The 13,304-nt window shown below is 33.2% G+C and overlaps 1 protein-coding gene across 3 annotated transcripts in view; it reads right to left on the reverse strand.

Annotated features, from left to right (window-relative positions):
- Positions 1–1,215: 1,215 nt before the first annotated feature.
- Positions 1,216–13,304, reverse strand: part of Itgb1 (integrin subunit beta 1) — a 48,595-nt gene continuing 36,506 nt past the window's right edge. For 2 of the 3 annotated variants that reach the window (XM_046448333.2, XM_058580576.1), the window contains exons 14-17: positions 12,579–12,811; positions 8,117–8,283; positions 6,938–7,018; positions 1,216–2,466 (exon numbers count right to left, since the gene is read on the reverse strand). In XM_046448333.2, the coding sequence (XP_046304289.1) occupies positions 6,944–7,018; positions 8,117–8,283; positions 12,579–12,811 (475 nt within the window). In that variant the 3' untranslated portion in view covers positions 1,216–2,466; positions 6,938–6,943. The remainder of the gene's footprint in view (positions 2,467–6,937; positions 7,019–8,116; positions 8,284–12,578; positions 12,812–13,304) is intronic. The other variant, XM_046448335.2, reaches the window with a different exon arrangement.

The raw sequence follows: 13,304 nt of genomic DNA on the forward strand, positions 1-13,304 counted from the left end.
TTACAATAAAGTTGTAAAGAAGTAATGCATTAAATTATGAAATTGAAATCTTTTGAATAGCAATTTTATACAAATAAATTAACTTAGTTTTTGTTATGTCACTACGTTTTAGAATTAGGCCTAATAAGACCATAAACCCAGAATATGTAGAAAGTCAAATAAAACATAAATGAATGAAGAGTGACTTTTTGTTAACTTTATGTCCTTAAAATTTTCATAGAATTTTAAGTCTGGGGATTTAACTGAGTTATATTTGCTGCATGCCTTTTCCTGGCAATTTTGCACCCCATCAGTTCAGATGAGATACTACCCTCACAGTGGTAGAGCCTTATTTCATCCAGTTTGGATATGTATTCCCACTTTTCACTCAAAAGCTACTTTTAACAATCCTTGAATTTTTAGAAGAATTCTGAGGCATGAGATATGTTTGATGAACAGGATAATTTTTTTCATGGATCTTACGAATTTGTAAAAATGTATGATTTTCCTCACCTCAAAGATACTTTAGTCAAAACTAGAAAACACATCTAAATGAAATATTTTTTTAAAATCAATTAATAATGATGCATGGGTAGAAACCTATAACACAATCTTTCCCCCCTAAATCATTCTGACATCTGTTGTATGCTCAAGAAAGAAATACATATTTCTTTTAATAAACACAAGTTTTTAGTTTAGTTTGTTTGTACTGGGGATTGAACCCAGGAACATTTTATCACTGAGCTACATTCCCTGTCCTTTTATTTTTTTATTTTGAAACAAAGCCTCAGCAAGATGCTGAAGCTGGCCTCAAACTTGCAATCCTTATGCCTCAGCCTCCTGAGTCTCTGGGATTAGGCATGAGCCACTGTGCCTGGCTTTCACACAAGTATTTTTTATGAATATATACTTTTACATAAAAATAAACCAAGACCAAAATAATAAATAAAAATTTCCCTTGTTTATCTTATGATTATGATCCCATCTCTAAAATTAAAATTAAAGAATTTCCAGTTTCTAGTAACAGCTCTAAGATGATGTTCATAAAGATCTCCCAATACAGGGAGACAAGGATCTAAGTCTATATTTCACCCCACTCCCCCAAAAAAGAACTGCTTTCGTTTCTCAAGTGGAATACCAACAAACCAGGAATGCTTTTCCTCAACTTCTTTAATTGAGAAAAATTTTGTGCACACAAACTAACAAGGTAGATCAATATAGCACCAAAACATACAATTTAAGTATTTTAGGCATTTTTATTTAATAAATAACTTCAGTAAATAGCATTGTAAAAAGTGAACTGTTAAAATTAAAAGGCACTTAAAACAAGAATGTGACTAGTATGAAACAAAGAGGAGCAATGCAAGCAGTGAGAAGTAAATACACAGTGGTCTGTTAGGACACCAACCGAAAGTAAGACTTGTTCAAAGTGACTGCTGTCGCGAAAACCACAGTACAACATCACACAATCATGAAAAAGGCAAATTTACAGCTAAAACTTTAAAGAAAACGTATTGATTAAAAAAAAAAAAAAAAAAAGTTTTACCCCCAAATTGCAAACAAATACACTAAAAGATTAGAAGAGGTGATAAAAAGCACCAGGAATTAAACAAAATAAAAATAACAAAATAAAATAAACTCAATCCAAAAGGTCCCCATTCAGCATATACTATGTAAATCATGGCCTTTAAGTAAATAGTGCTAAATCAAGGCCTCTTCAGCAGAAAATTTCCCAGCACTTTTATAGAAGGCTTGAATTTATAAAGGCATAAAAGTTACCAAGATTAAGTAACTCTTAAAATGGCACACAGGTTTTAAAGCTATTTGTTTTTCCTTCCTAACTCTGAATTTTCCCCATGGCCTTTGGAGATCAACTGTTCAAAACTGTTTCACACCAGAAACTCTCAACATACTTGTCTTTCAGATATGTCATCAGTCATGTCTAACAGGCAAACAGCAAAATAAGATTTAAAAACAATCCTAAACTAGCTAGCAGGACATTACCTTTGGATTCTGTATAACTGAAAACTGACATATCTGTAAAGCTAAATATCAGTTTTAATACGTGATTAACAAAAATTCTAATCATGCTCCTTACTTTATGCCCTTTCAATCACCCCAGGAATATCACTTAATCCAATGAGAGCTTGATTTCAATAGTCCAGGAAGAAAAGGTCAAAAAAGGCACAATGTGACCTTAGCTGACAAGGATACTGATCCTGTCTCAAGTCTTTTGTCAGTCCCTGGCATGGATTATAACATTATTTTAAAAATAATAAAAAAATTAAAATTATACATATTGTACATTTTCAAAACCTGCACATGAATAAAACCATGGCAATAGTGCCCTAAAGCTACCTTACTGTGACTATGAAAATTGCTACTTTGTATTCAGTGTTGTGAAATTTGCACAGGTAATACTCATTTTCCCTCGTATTTTGGATTGACCACAGTTGTCACGGCACTCTTATAAATAGGATTTTCACCCTAAAAAGAAGAGAAGAAAAAAGTGAGTAAAATTATCACTTTGCTAAAACTAGATAGTATTATTTTATAAAACAAGATTAAGAGTTAAAGTCATCTTAAAAAGTAATTTCTGTTTTATTTGTTCAGCTATCACAATTTTTTAGAAGGCATTATTAATAATTGCTTCTAAAGATGAAAAATGAAACTGCTGTGCAAGTCTAATGATATCTCTGTTATCTGGCATTATTCCTTTCCTGAGTCCTTCCTCTGTTGGAGGGTTGAGTTAACAATGTCCTCCATAGCAGAAACTATACTGCTATCATGGTGGATTCTCTCCTTTGAACAAGTTTTTAATGCCCACGTCACAGAAGAATTAACTCTGACTCTTATACCTTTATTATACACAGAAAGTGCTTATCAAAATGGTATTCCTTGGCTTCTTCACTGTTTGATGAGTTCCTTCTACAAAAGTTAATGACTGAGGGCTTGTGACTCAGTGGTAGAGTGTCTCCTAAGCAGGAAGCCCTGGGTTCAACCCCCAGCACTACCAAAAAAACAACAAAACAAAACAAAACGAAAAAAAGCAAGTTATTGATTTAGAGGTCTGAATAAGGATGTTGGTGTCACTGAGGGTACTCCTCCAAGTCACATTGCCAATTTGCTTAAAATGTTAATTATCATTCTTCATGAAATTTTTATTTTGGTGACGTTTTACTACAGTACTATACATTAGTAAAAAATACTGCAAGTCCAGCAAGAGACTCCAAGCTATAAATATAAGTGATCTTTCAAGATCCAAAAATATACTGACAATGATGTTTTAAGCAAAAAAATAGCATACAACCAAGTTTCTGCCCTCCAGGGGTTATAGTTTTGTGAATGACAGTTAAGAAAAATATCACACTCTGATACAGTACAAAATAGAATTATGTATGTAATATGGGAATAGCATTAGAAAAGAGTTAACTTTATCTGTGATTAGGACTCCTTTCATAGTGAAATCAACTACAAATAAATTACTGAAAAATAAACAAATACATGCAAAGTCAAGGTACGGGGAAACAATGGCAAATATACACAGAAACACATATATAATTCAGAAGTTTTAAGTATGAGTGTGGGGTGGCATAGAACAGGAGACAAGACAAAAGGAGAGCATTCAGAGGCTGGGTTCTGTGACTTCAAATAAACTACTGTGATTTCAGCTCAGCAAGTAGCATAAATGCCAATTAGAACAAGACCTTACACCTTAGCCCTCACCTAATACTCCTTAAAATGCAACTTAATTAGTTATTTCCCAATCAAGATCCCTCAGGAAAATATGACCTGTATGCTAGAATCATACAAAATCTCAAATTCTACTATCTAATCCAATCCCAACTGGAGATTATACATTATTATACTGACATCAAAGGAGATATTTCGAATAGGGGTCAGGGAACAGGATTCTAGCAACTATCTTCTTAGGAAGTTTTAGAGTACAAACAAGTTAGACTTATTATTTCCATCCCTCCATCTGCATGTGAGGCTAGTACTGCCTTTTTTTTTTAAGTCGTGATGATAAATTACCATTCACTTAGGTTTTTATAAAAACAATAAATTAGACATACCTAATATTTTTATTTTAGAATTATAAGAACAAAAAAAATTTTTAAAAACCTATTATTAATTAATCCAAAGCATAATTTATATGGAGGAACTTACCTTTGGAGAAAAGTTTGCTTTGCTATATGTACAAACATTTTTATTATACTATTTCAAAGCCCACCCAAACAAAAATTTAACATGCAAGGTTAGAGGTAAAATTAAATTCACTATCTGTATTAGGCATCAATTTAAATGGAGGTGAACTAAAGTAATTCAGATTAGTGTCCATCATTCAGAATGCAACCCCGCCTTGCAAAAAATCAAAGCTTATTTTATAACTAGAGAACAGGGCTATATTCTGAAATAAGGTCATCTGTACTCAGTTAAAAACTCTTCCTTGTTCTCTGGAATGGCAATGGGGCTGCAAAATCCTTTCCATAATACATTAGGCATGCAGTGCATAACTATGTGAGATACGGAATCCACATTTAAATCTGGAAAACAGCAGAGGAAGCTAAACTAATTTTTTAACCCACTTTAATGGTTATAAGTTGATAACTTAATGGTTTTTTCCTAATGCTCCAACATGGTAGTCATGCTAAAATAATTACAGTGCCTGCTAATAATGTAAATTAGTTGACCTGTAAACCTCTGTCCCATACCAGAAAAGTGTGTTACAATCTATGATTTGTTTTAATTTCTCAATGCTTATTTAATAATTTCTATTATGAATTTCTACTTTAATTTTTTTTATAGAAAACACCTCAGGATATTCTCTAGCTATAAATTTGCCTGGAATTCACCAGTACATACAGAAATTTTTATCAAACATTTACTTCTTAAATTATGTGAAATGCTAATTTTGGTTAAAACGTTGAACATTACAGCTAAGAAATTAAGTAAACAATAAAACATTAGGTATAAATAAAAATTATATGTTGCTAATTTATTTTGAGGTAAAATTAAACATTTATAGTAAGGGTGAAAATTTCATCTTACTAATACAAGTAGAAATTGTTTCTCGATGTGATTAAAAAAACACATGAAATGGTCAATATATGACTTTTTTGAACTATAAATTAAAAAAGAAGTATCATGTCTCAGACTAACACAAAAATGTACCAATTTTCCCACATATGAATTTGACTATAATTTTCTGCAAACAAAATTAACTTTAAATATAATTTGCTTAGGAAAAAATCCCCAAAATCCAACAAGTCATGATCCCTAGTGTTATTGAAGTTCCAACATGCCAGAAAATTGGTTAAACATTGGTAATGTGACCTAGGGTTCAATTCCCAGTACCAAATATATATATATTTTCTCAACAGAGCAAATAAGCTATAGTGAATGGATTCCATGTAACTAAGTAATTTTCCTATTACTTTTGCCATAGCACAGAGTTACCCTGATTTACAATCATCACAAAGCTATAATTCTTTATAGTGATCTACCTCTTCCTAATCAGATAACATAGTTTTCCGTAGATAAGTGGCTGCTAACCAGTACCATATAGAGGACTAGAACTAGGACCTGGAGTCCAGCTACCCGGGTTTGGATCTCAGTTCTCCCATTAACTTGTGAACTTGGTCAAGTTACCTAACCCTTCTATGCCCCAGTTTCCTCATGTGTGAAACAGACATAAAAATAGTTCCTACTGTTTTCACTAGTAAATAAATATAGAGTAAGTATTGAAAAGTGTGTCTGAGACATAAGGATTATCATGTATTTTCTATTATTACTAAAATTATTACCAACACCATCATTACCTACACAACAAAGTAGGAAGTGAGAAAAACTAAATTCTTCCAGGCTGTATTACATTCAACTGGTGAAAAAAGCATTCTGAATTATCAGGAGAATTTGGTTCTAAACTCAATTAACTTTTTTATTAGAGAGTTTTAGGGCTTACACAATTATATTAAATAATGCTGGAAGCATTTCATAAAAATCCATATATGAACAGTTTGTATAAAGAAGAATTCTATCCACTGCTGATATAAGAGAAAATGATAAAAAAACAGAACAAACCAAAAAACCATGTCATCTATAAAACATAAACTCACCAAAACAAGTCCCCCAGGTATGGAGAACAGGATAAGTCTTATTACAACTGTAAATTTTTCAATAAAGTTTTTATTTAAAAACGTAAAAAGATTTTTCTAAAATATTTGTTATAAAAATATTCAATCTTAGTATTGAATGTTAGAAATTTTGACTCATTTAATAACTAAAGAGAAATACACATACATAATCTTATGACTCTTATTGGAATTTCAAGTTATGATCAAAACCCAAAGAATCTCAAAATATTTCTAGACTCAATAATGGTACTATAGATGTAAACCACATAAAAAAATTATTCCATTTTATCTTGATCTTCCTATTTTATAATTTGGACTTTACATTCAATTTTCACTACTCAACCCTAAAAGTTACACATAGTAATTTGTTATTTCAAGATAACACCACCAAAGGCATACGACTATAATGAAGATCATTTGCCAAGAACCACCACCCCAATTAATAGATATTACCCATCCCTTACTACAAATATGAGAAATTGAATCTCTGTGTGGTGAAGTGACTCAGTGCTCTTCTACTTACTAAGTGGAAGAGCTGGGATTGAACCTAGGTCCATCTGATTGGAAAGAACATTTTCTTTTCACTATGACATAGTCATTGCTTCTGTACCATACAGTTTATTTTAAAATCCTTCTAAATGATGTTAACACACAAAATGAAAAGCCAGAAGATAGCCATATAAAAAAGCCAGAATTAAAAAGAATAGCAATGGTGAAAAAGGACACACGGTGCAGTAAAAAAAAAAAAAAAAAAAATTAAAAAAAATAAATAAAAAATAAATGTTCACATGCAAACACAGAAAGTGAAAGGAAATACGAACGGCAACTTAGAGACCAGCTTTACGTCCATAGTTTGGATTCTTGAAATTATTAATAGGACTCTTGTAAATCGGATTTTCTTGCTAAAGTAAAAGAAATAGTTTCTAATGACTTCACCAGAAAATGACACTACAAAAGAGAATTTTTACTATTTCTACCCCTCTGAAATTCATATTTTTTAAAAAAAGCAAATTGTAGTAAAATGCAAATGACTAAAATTCATTTATAATTTAAAAATACTTAAGATTGTCATTACCTTCTTGTGTAAAAAGAGGAATATATGAGGGTTGATCATTTAGCCACCCCACCCTCTGATTCTTTATCCAAAAGCACTAAATGTTAAGCAAAAATTTTCAGTCATCTGTAGTTTTTAAATTTTCTCATGAAGCAAGGTCTATTGAGATTTACTTTATATAAATTATACTTTTTTCAGGCAGAGTTCCATGAGTTTTCAAATGCATAAACACCTATAATCAAGATCATCCCAAAATGATCTGGTCAACCTTTCCCTCAACTCTAACCGCCAGCAATTACTATTATGATCTCTGCCCCTACAAATGTGTCTTTTCCAGAATGTCATATAAACAGAATCGATATTGATAGTCTTTTGAATCTGGCTGCTCTCTGCTTCATGTTCTTTGTTTAAAAAAGAGGTTGGTGGTAGACAGGCACAGTGGCACACACCTATAATCCCAGTAACTTGGGAGGCTGAGGCAGAAAGACGGCAAATTTGAGGCCAGCAACAGCAACTTAGGGATGGCCTATCTCAAAATGAAAAACAAAAAGGGGAGGGGATATAGTTCAATGATACAGTGCCCCTGGGTTCAATTCCCAGTACCACAAAAAGAGACAGTGTATGAATGGTTCCATTGAATAGCTTACTGCACAGACAGCATTATTGAGGATTCTGTTTTTAATTAGACAAAGCAAAAGAGCAAACTTAGGATCAAAACTATTAAAGAACTAAAAATACTGGCCTCTGTAATTAAAACATATTATTATAATGTTTTGTTTCAAAGGGACATATTTACAATACCTTCTGTTTTTCACTAAATGTAAATCCTCTCTGAATAATGAACTTTTGGGAAAATGAAATATTTAAAGAAGACTTTAATAATCAGTCTTTCAGTTAATAAAATACTGTTACATTTATTTTACTTTTTAGATGTTTTACAACTTACCGTGTCCCACTTGGCATTCATTTTCTCCTTTTCGAATTTAGCAAATTCCCTTCTGTCATGAATTATCATTAAAAGCTTCCAAATCAGCAGTAATGCAAGGCCAATGAGAACAATTCCAGCAACCACACCAGCTACAATTGGAATGATGTCTGGACCAGTGGGACAGTCTGGAAAATCAGAAGGTTAATAATGAGCATACAGGGACTAAAATGTTCAAAGTCCAATCATGACCACAAAGAGCTGGGCAGTATCTTATAAAGTAAATAGGACTAAAAACCCAAGATGCCGAGCACAGTGGCTTACACTTATAATTGCAGCAGCTTGGGAGGCTGAGGCAGAAGGATCGCGAGTTCAAAGCCAGCCTCAGCAAAACTGAGGCTCTACACAACTCAGTGAGACTGTATCTAAATAAAATACAAACCAGGGCTGGGGATGTGGCTCAGTGATCAAGTGTCCCTGAGTTCAATCCTCTGTACCCAGTCCCCAGCAAAAAAGCCAAGGTAAGTGAATGGATGCTATCCCCCAAAAGCTTAAAAAAAAAAAAAAAAAAAAAGACAAAACAAGTAGTTTATAAGGTATGACATGATTAATAATCAAAGATCATGTATTTTTCAACACATATGTTCATTTCTACAAGAAATTGAAATTTTTTAAAAAATCACTTATAATAACATCAAAAATCATCAAAAACTTACATATAACTCTAATAAAATATGTGCAAGATTTGTACATTAAAATTATTAAATAATGATAAAAGAATCAGAGAAGACCTGACTACATTAAGAGATATTCCATGTTCATGAATTAGAAGATCTAATACTGCCAAGATGTTAATTCTCCCCCATTTGATCTATAAACTCAGTGCAATTTCATCAAAATTCTGGCAAGATTTTTATAGGTATCACTCAGCAAGCTAATTCTAAAAGTTACATGGAAGGCAGAAAAATAGATTTGGCTTAAAAATAGACAGACCAATGGAACAGGATAGAGGGCCTAAAAGTAAACCCACACATCTATGCCAAGTCATTTTTGACAAAGATGTTAAAAACATACACTGCAGAAAGGAAAGTCTTTTCAATAAATTGTTCTGGGAAAAACTGAATGAATATCCACATGCAGAAGAATTAAGCTAGACCCCTATATTTGACCAGTGACAAAAATCACCTTAAAATGGGTTAAAGACTTAAATGTAAGATCTCAAAGTGAAACTTCTTGAAGAAAACAGAAGGGAAATGCTTCTGGACATTAGAATGGGCAAAGATTTTTATTCCAAAAGCATAGGAAACAAAAGCAAAAACTGACAAATAAGACTATATCAAACTTCTGCACAGGAAAGGAGACAATCTTTAACATTCAGAGACAATCTAGAGAATGGAAAAAGAATGTTTGCAAATTATACACCTGACAAGGAATCAATATCCAGAACATATAAGCAACTGAAAAAATAAATAGCAAAAAAGACACACACCAATTTAAAAATGAGCAATAGATCTAAACAGACATTTCTCAATAGAAGACATAAAAATGGCACAACAAGTATATGAAAAAATGTTTAATATCACCAGTCATCACAGTAATACAAATCAAACCACAATAGGATTATCACTCCAATCCAGTAAGGACAGCTACTATTAAAAGATACAAAGTGCTGGCAAGGATATGGAAAAATGACAACCCTTGAACCTGTTGGTAGGAATTTAAATTAGTACAATAATTATGGAAAACAATATGGAGGTTTCTCAAAAATTAAAGACAGAACTACTAACAACCATTCCAACAACATTCCAACAACCCCATTCTTCAGTAAATACTCAAAGGAAATAAAATCAGCATGGTAAAGATATCTGCACTCTCATTTTTATTGCAGCACTATTCACAACAGTCAAGAAATGGAAACAACCTAAATATCTATCAATAGATGAGTGCATAAAGAAAGTGTGATACATATGCACAAACAGAATACTATTCAGCCATGAAGAAGAATGAAATTTTGTCATTTGCAACAATATAAATGGAAGTTAAGTTTATTATGTTAAATCAAATAAGCCATGTACAGAAATACACGTATCACACTGTTACAGGGTTTGGGCCTTCCAGGAAATTGAGATAGCACAAACACACCCCCAACCCCGCCACTAAACCCCGAATTCTTGCCATCAAGTCAGAAAGGTTTCAGACATGTCACTCAGACTAACAGCCATGAGTTTAGTTTTTTAAAGGGACAGGAAAAGGAAAAGGAAACACTCTTAAGGAAGAGAGTGCTTCCTCTCAGAGAGGAAAGGGAGAGTTGCCTCTCCTGCATGCCAGTTTTATTGGGAATCCCAGAGAAGGTCCCATAGTCCCACCCAGGTCTACCTCTAGACTTTTGACTAATAGCAGGACGACTTCAGACCTTCAATTCCCCACTGCCAAGACAACTCTAGGTCACTTTGGACCATGCTGATGGGTTCTAATTGTATTCTTTTATTTTTTTTTTTAACATCATTCCTTTTTTCTTTTCCTTCTTTTTGTAATAATATTCTTAACCATAAATTCTTACAGATTTTTTGGTAAAGAGGAATTATCCTTATCCCTGAGTTTCAGGATTTGGCCTGTGAAAAAGGGCCACAAAAGTCTCCCCCTTCAGAGTTACTTGGGTTTCTTTTATTGACATTTCAGGCCTGCATTTCTCCTGAAGGAAATAGAGGAATGTGACATATCCTGTCCACTTAAGTCAGTCATGGATGCAGGTAAATTGATTCTTAAAAAAGAAAGCATGTAGGGGTCAGCACAGTGGGCCCATTTAATAGAAATTCCCTTAACCTGTGTTCCCATCATTTGCATCTGTCTGTGCCCTATGAACATGATCTCACACATATGTAAAAATCTAAAAAAAGTTGAGATCATCAAAGTGGAGAGTAGAATGTGTATTAACTTACAGTATAGTGAGAACAAGAAGTTTTGGTATGCTATCGCACAGCTACAGACAACAATGACCTGTGTTTTTCAAAAAGCTACAAGAACATATATATTCAAAGTTTACACTATAAAGAAATGATAAATATTTGAGTAGATATGTTGAACTGAATTTAAACATTACAAAATGAATATATGTACCCCAAACATTCCATGTTTACCCCACTTAAAGACATTTTTATATTTTATGTATCAGTTAAGAAATGAATTTAAATGGAAAAAAAGAGACTAATCATAAAGCTATGAGACAGTCTAGTACAGCTAAAGGACCGACACATAGATTAATGGAAGAGAATAGAGAAGAGAGTCAGAAACCCACCTACACACATTAAGTTCACCAAATTTTCAACATAACTGGAGAAAGGACAATCTTCAACAAAAGATGCAGGACCTAGACAATCATTCAAAAAGCTGTCTCTTACTCCATATACTAAAATTAACTGAAAATGGGCTATAGGCCTTCATGTAAAACCATAAGTTCTCAAATTTCTAGAAGAAATCACAGGAGAAAACCCTTTAAAATCTTGGGTTATGCAAAAGAATTCTTAGATACAATAGTAAAATCAAGGTCAATAAAAGAAAACATGGGGGCCAGAGTTGTGACTCAGTGGTAGAGTGCTTGCCTGGCATGTGCAAGATGCTGGGTTCAATCCCCAGCACAACATAAAAATAAACAAATGAAATAAAGGTATTGTGTCCATCTACAACCAAAAAAAAAAACACATTTTTTTTTAAAAATTAAAAACTTGGTAAACTGTATTTTGTCAAAATTAAAACTTCCAGGGCTAAGAGTAGTAGAGTAGCTTGCCTAGTGAGTTTGAGTTCTATCCTCCAAAATACACAAAATAAATAAAACTTCTGATATCCAAAAGACAATGCTAAGAAAATGAGAAGACAAGGAGGTAGACTAGGAAACAAAATCTGCCAAACACCCCACCTGATAATATAAAATAGCACTGAAACTTAAAGAGTTTGGCAGTTTCCTATAAAGTTAAACATGTTTATCGTATCTTCCAAAATATGTTCACACCAAAACCTGTATACTGCTGTAGAATATTCCAAAGAATCTACCAAAAAGGCTACAAGAAAAACAAAGATTAAAAAAAAAAAAAAAGCTTCATCTTCTGAGAAGGTGAGCAAGTTCAACACTTAATAATATATTTTAACAAATTATATTTCACACTATCCAAGGTTCAGTCAAGCTCAAATTTAAATATCACCTGTGACAACATTCTTACTGAGTACCTCCTGTCAGGCATGGTTCCACATTCTGATTATTGCCATTTCATCTTTAAACACTCCCCTCAGAAAACTTAAAACTTGACTTCCCTTCTCCTTATTTCTTAGTTAAATTTTAAAATTTGTGAAAAGGAAAATTTCCCAATTGAACCTGAAATAATAGAGCTGCTGAAGGCTGTTTCTGGGTCTTAGGAAACCTTACAACAGGCCTGAAAAGTAAGGGATAAAAGAAAATGAAAAGAATTTTTGACATTAAGAGATTTTTTACCTGGAGTCTCCACAACATGAACAATGGCTTCGTTGTTCCCATTCACTGAATATGTGAAGTAGAACCAGCAGTCATCAACATCCTTCTCCTTACAGTGGGACAGGGGATCAACCTGTACTGGCTGGGGTAATTTGTCCCGACTTTCTACCTTGGTCAGGTTGAAATGTGAACATTCTTGTGCACATCTGTCTTTCTTTTCTCCTTTGTTGAATGCTCTGCACTGAACACATTCTCTGTTTAAAATATAAATTGTTAAATTTAAAATGTAGTATTAAGATAAATTTTCCTTAAAGATTATTTTCTGTGTCCAAATTCAACCAAAAATAATGAAGAAGGATTTGAATGGTAAATTAATAAAAGAAATGCTAGTTTCAAGCAGCTATGACCCCACTGCTGTCAGTGGCTAACCCCAGCACCACCTCTGGCTCTCCAAGTCCCAGTTGAAGGAGAACAGAGTAGGAAAGAAACGTGTATTACGTGGCTTATAAAAAGCCAATTGCTAGCAAACCTATCAGCAAACCAAGTAGTGGCTAAGCACCCAGGAAGCAACTGGTTACAAAAGTTGCTTGCAGGATTGTACCCATTACTGTAGGAGTGAAGAAAACTCACTGTTAGAGGCCAGGCACTATCAGAAGCCCACTGTACTGATTCAAAAACTTCCCACTTCCTGTGACTGGTAAGAGAAATTGTTCAGGACTTCAAAACAGATCTGGGGCTTTGCAGGAG

The sequence above is a fragment of the Marmota monax genome, unplaced genomic scaffold, assembly GCF_021218885.2.
Source record: "Marmota monax isolate L192 unplaced genomic scaffold, Marmota_monax_Labrador192_F-V1.1 WCK01_AAM20220418_F8-fsc00066, whole genome shotgun sequence".
NCBI lineage: Eukaryota > Metazoa > Chordata > Mammalia > Rodentia > Sciuridae > Marmota > Marmota monax.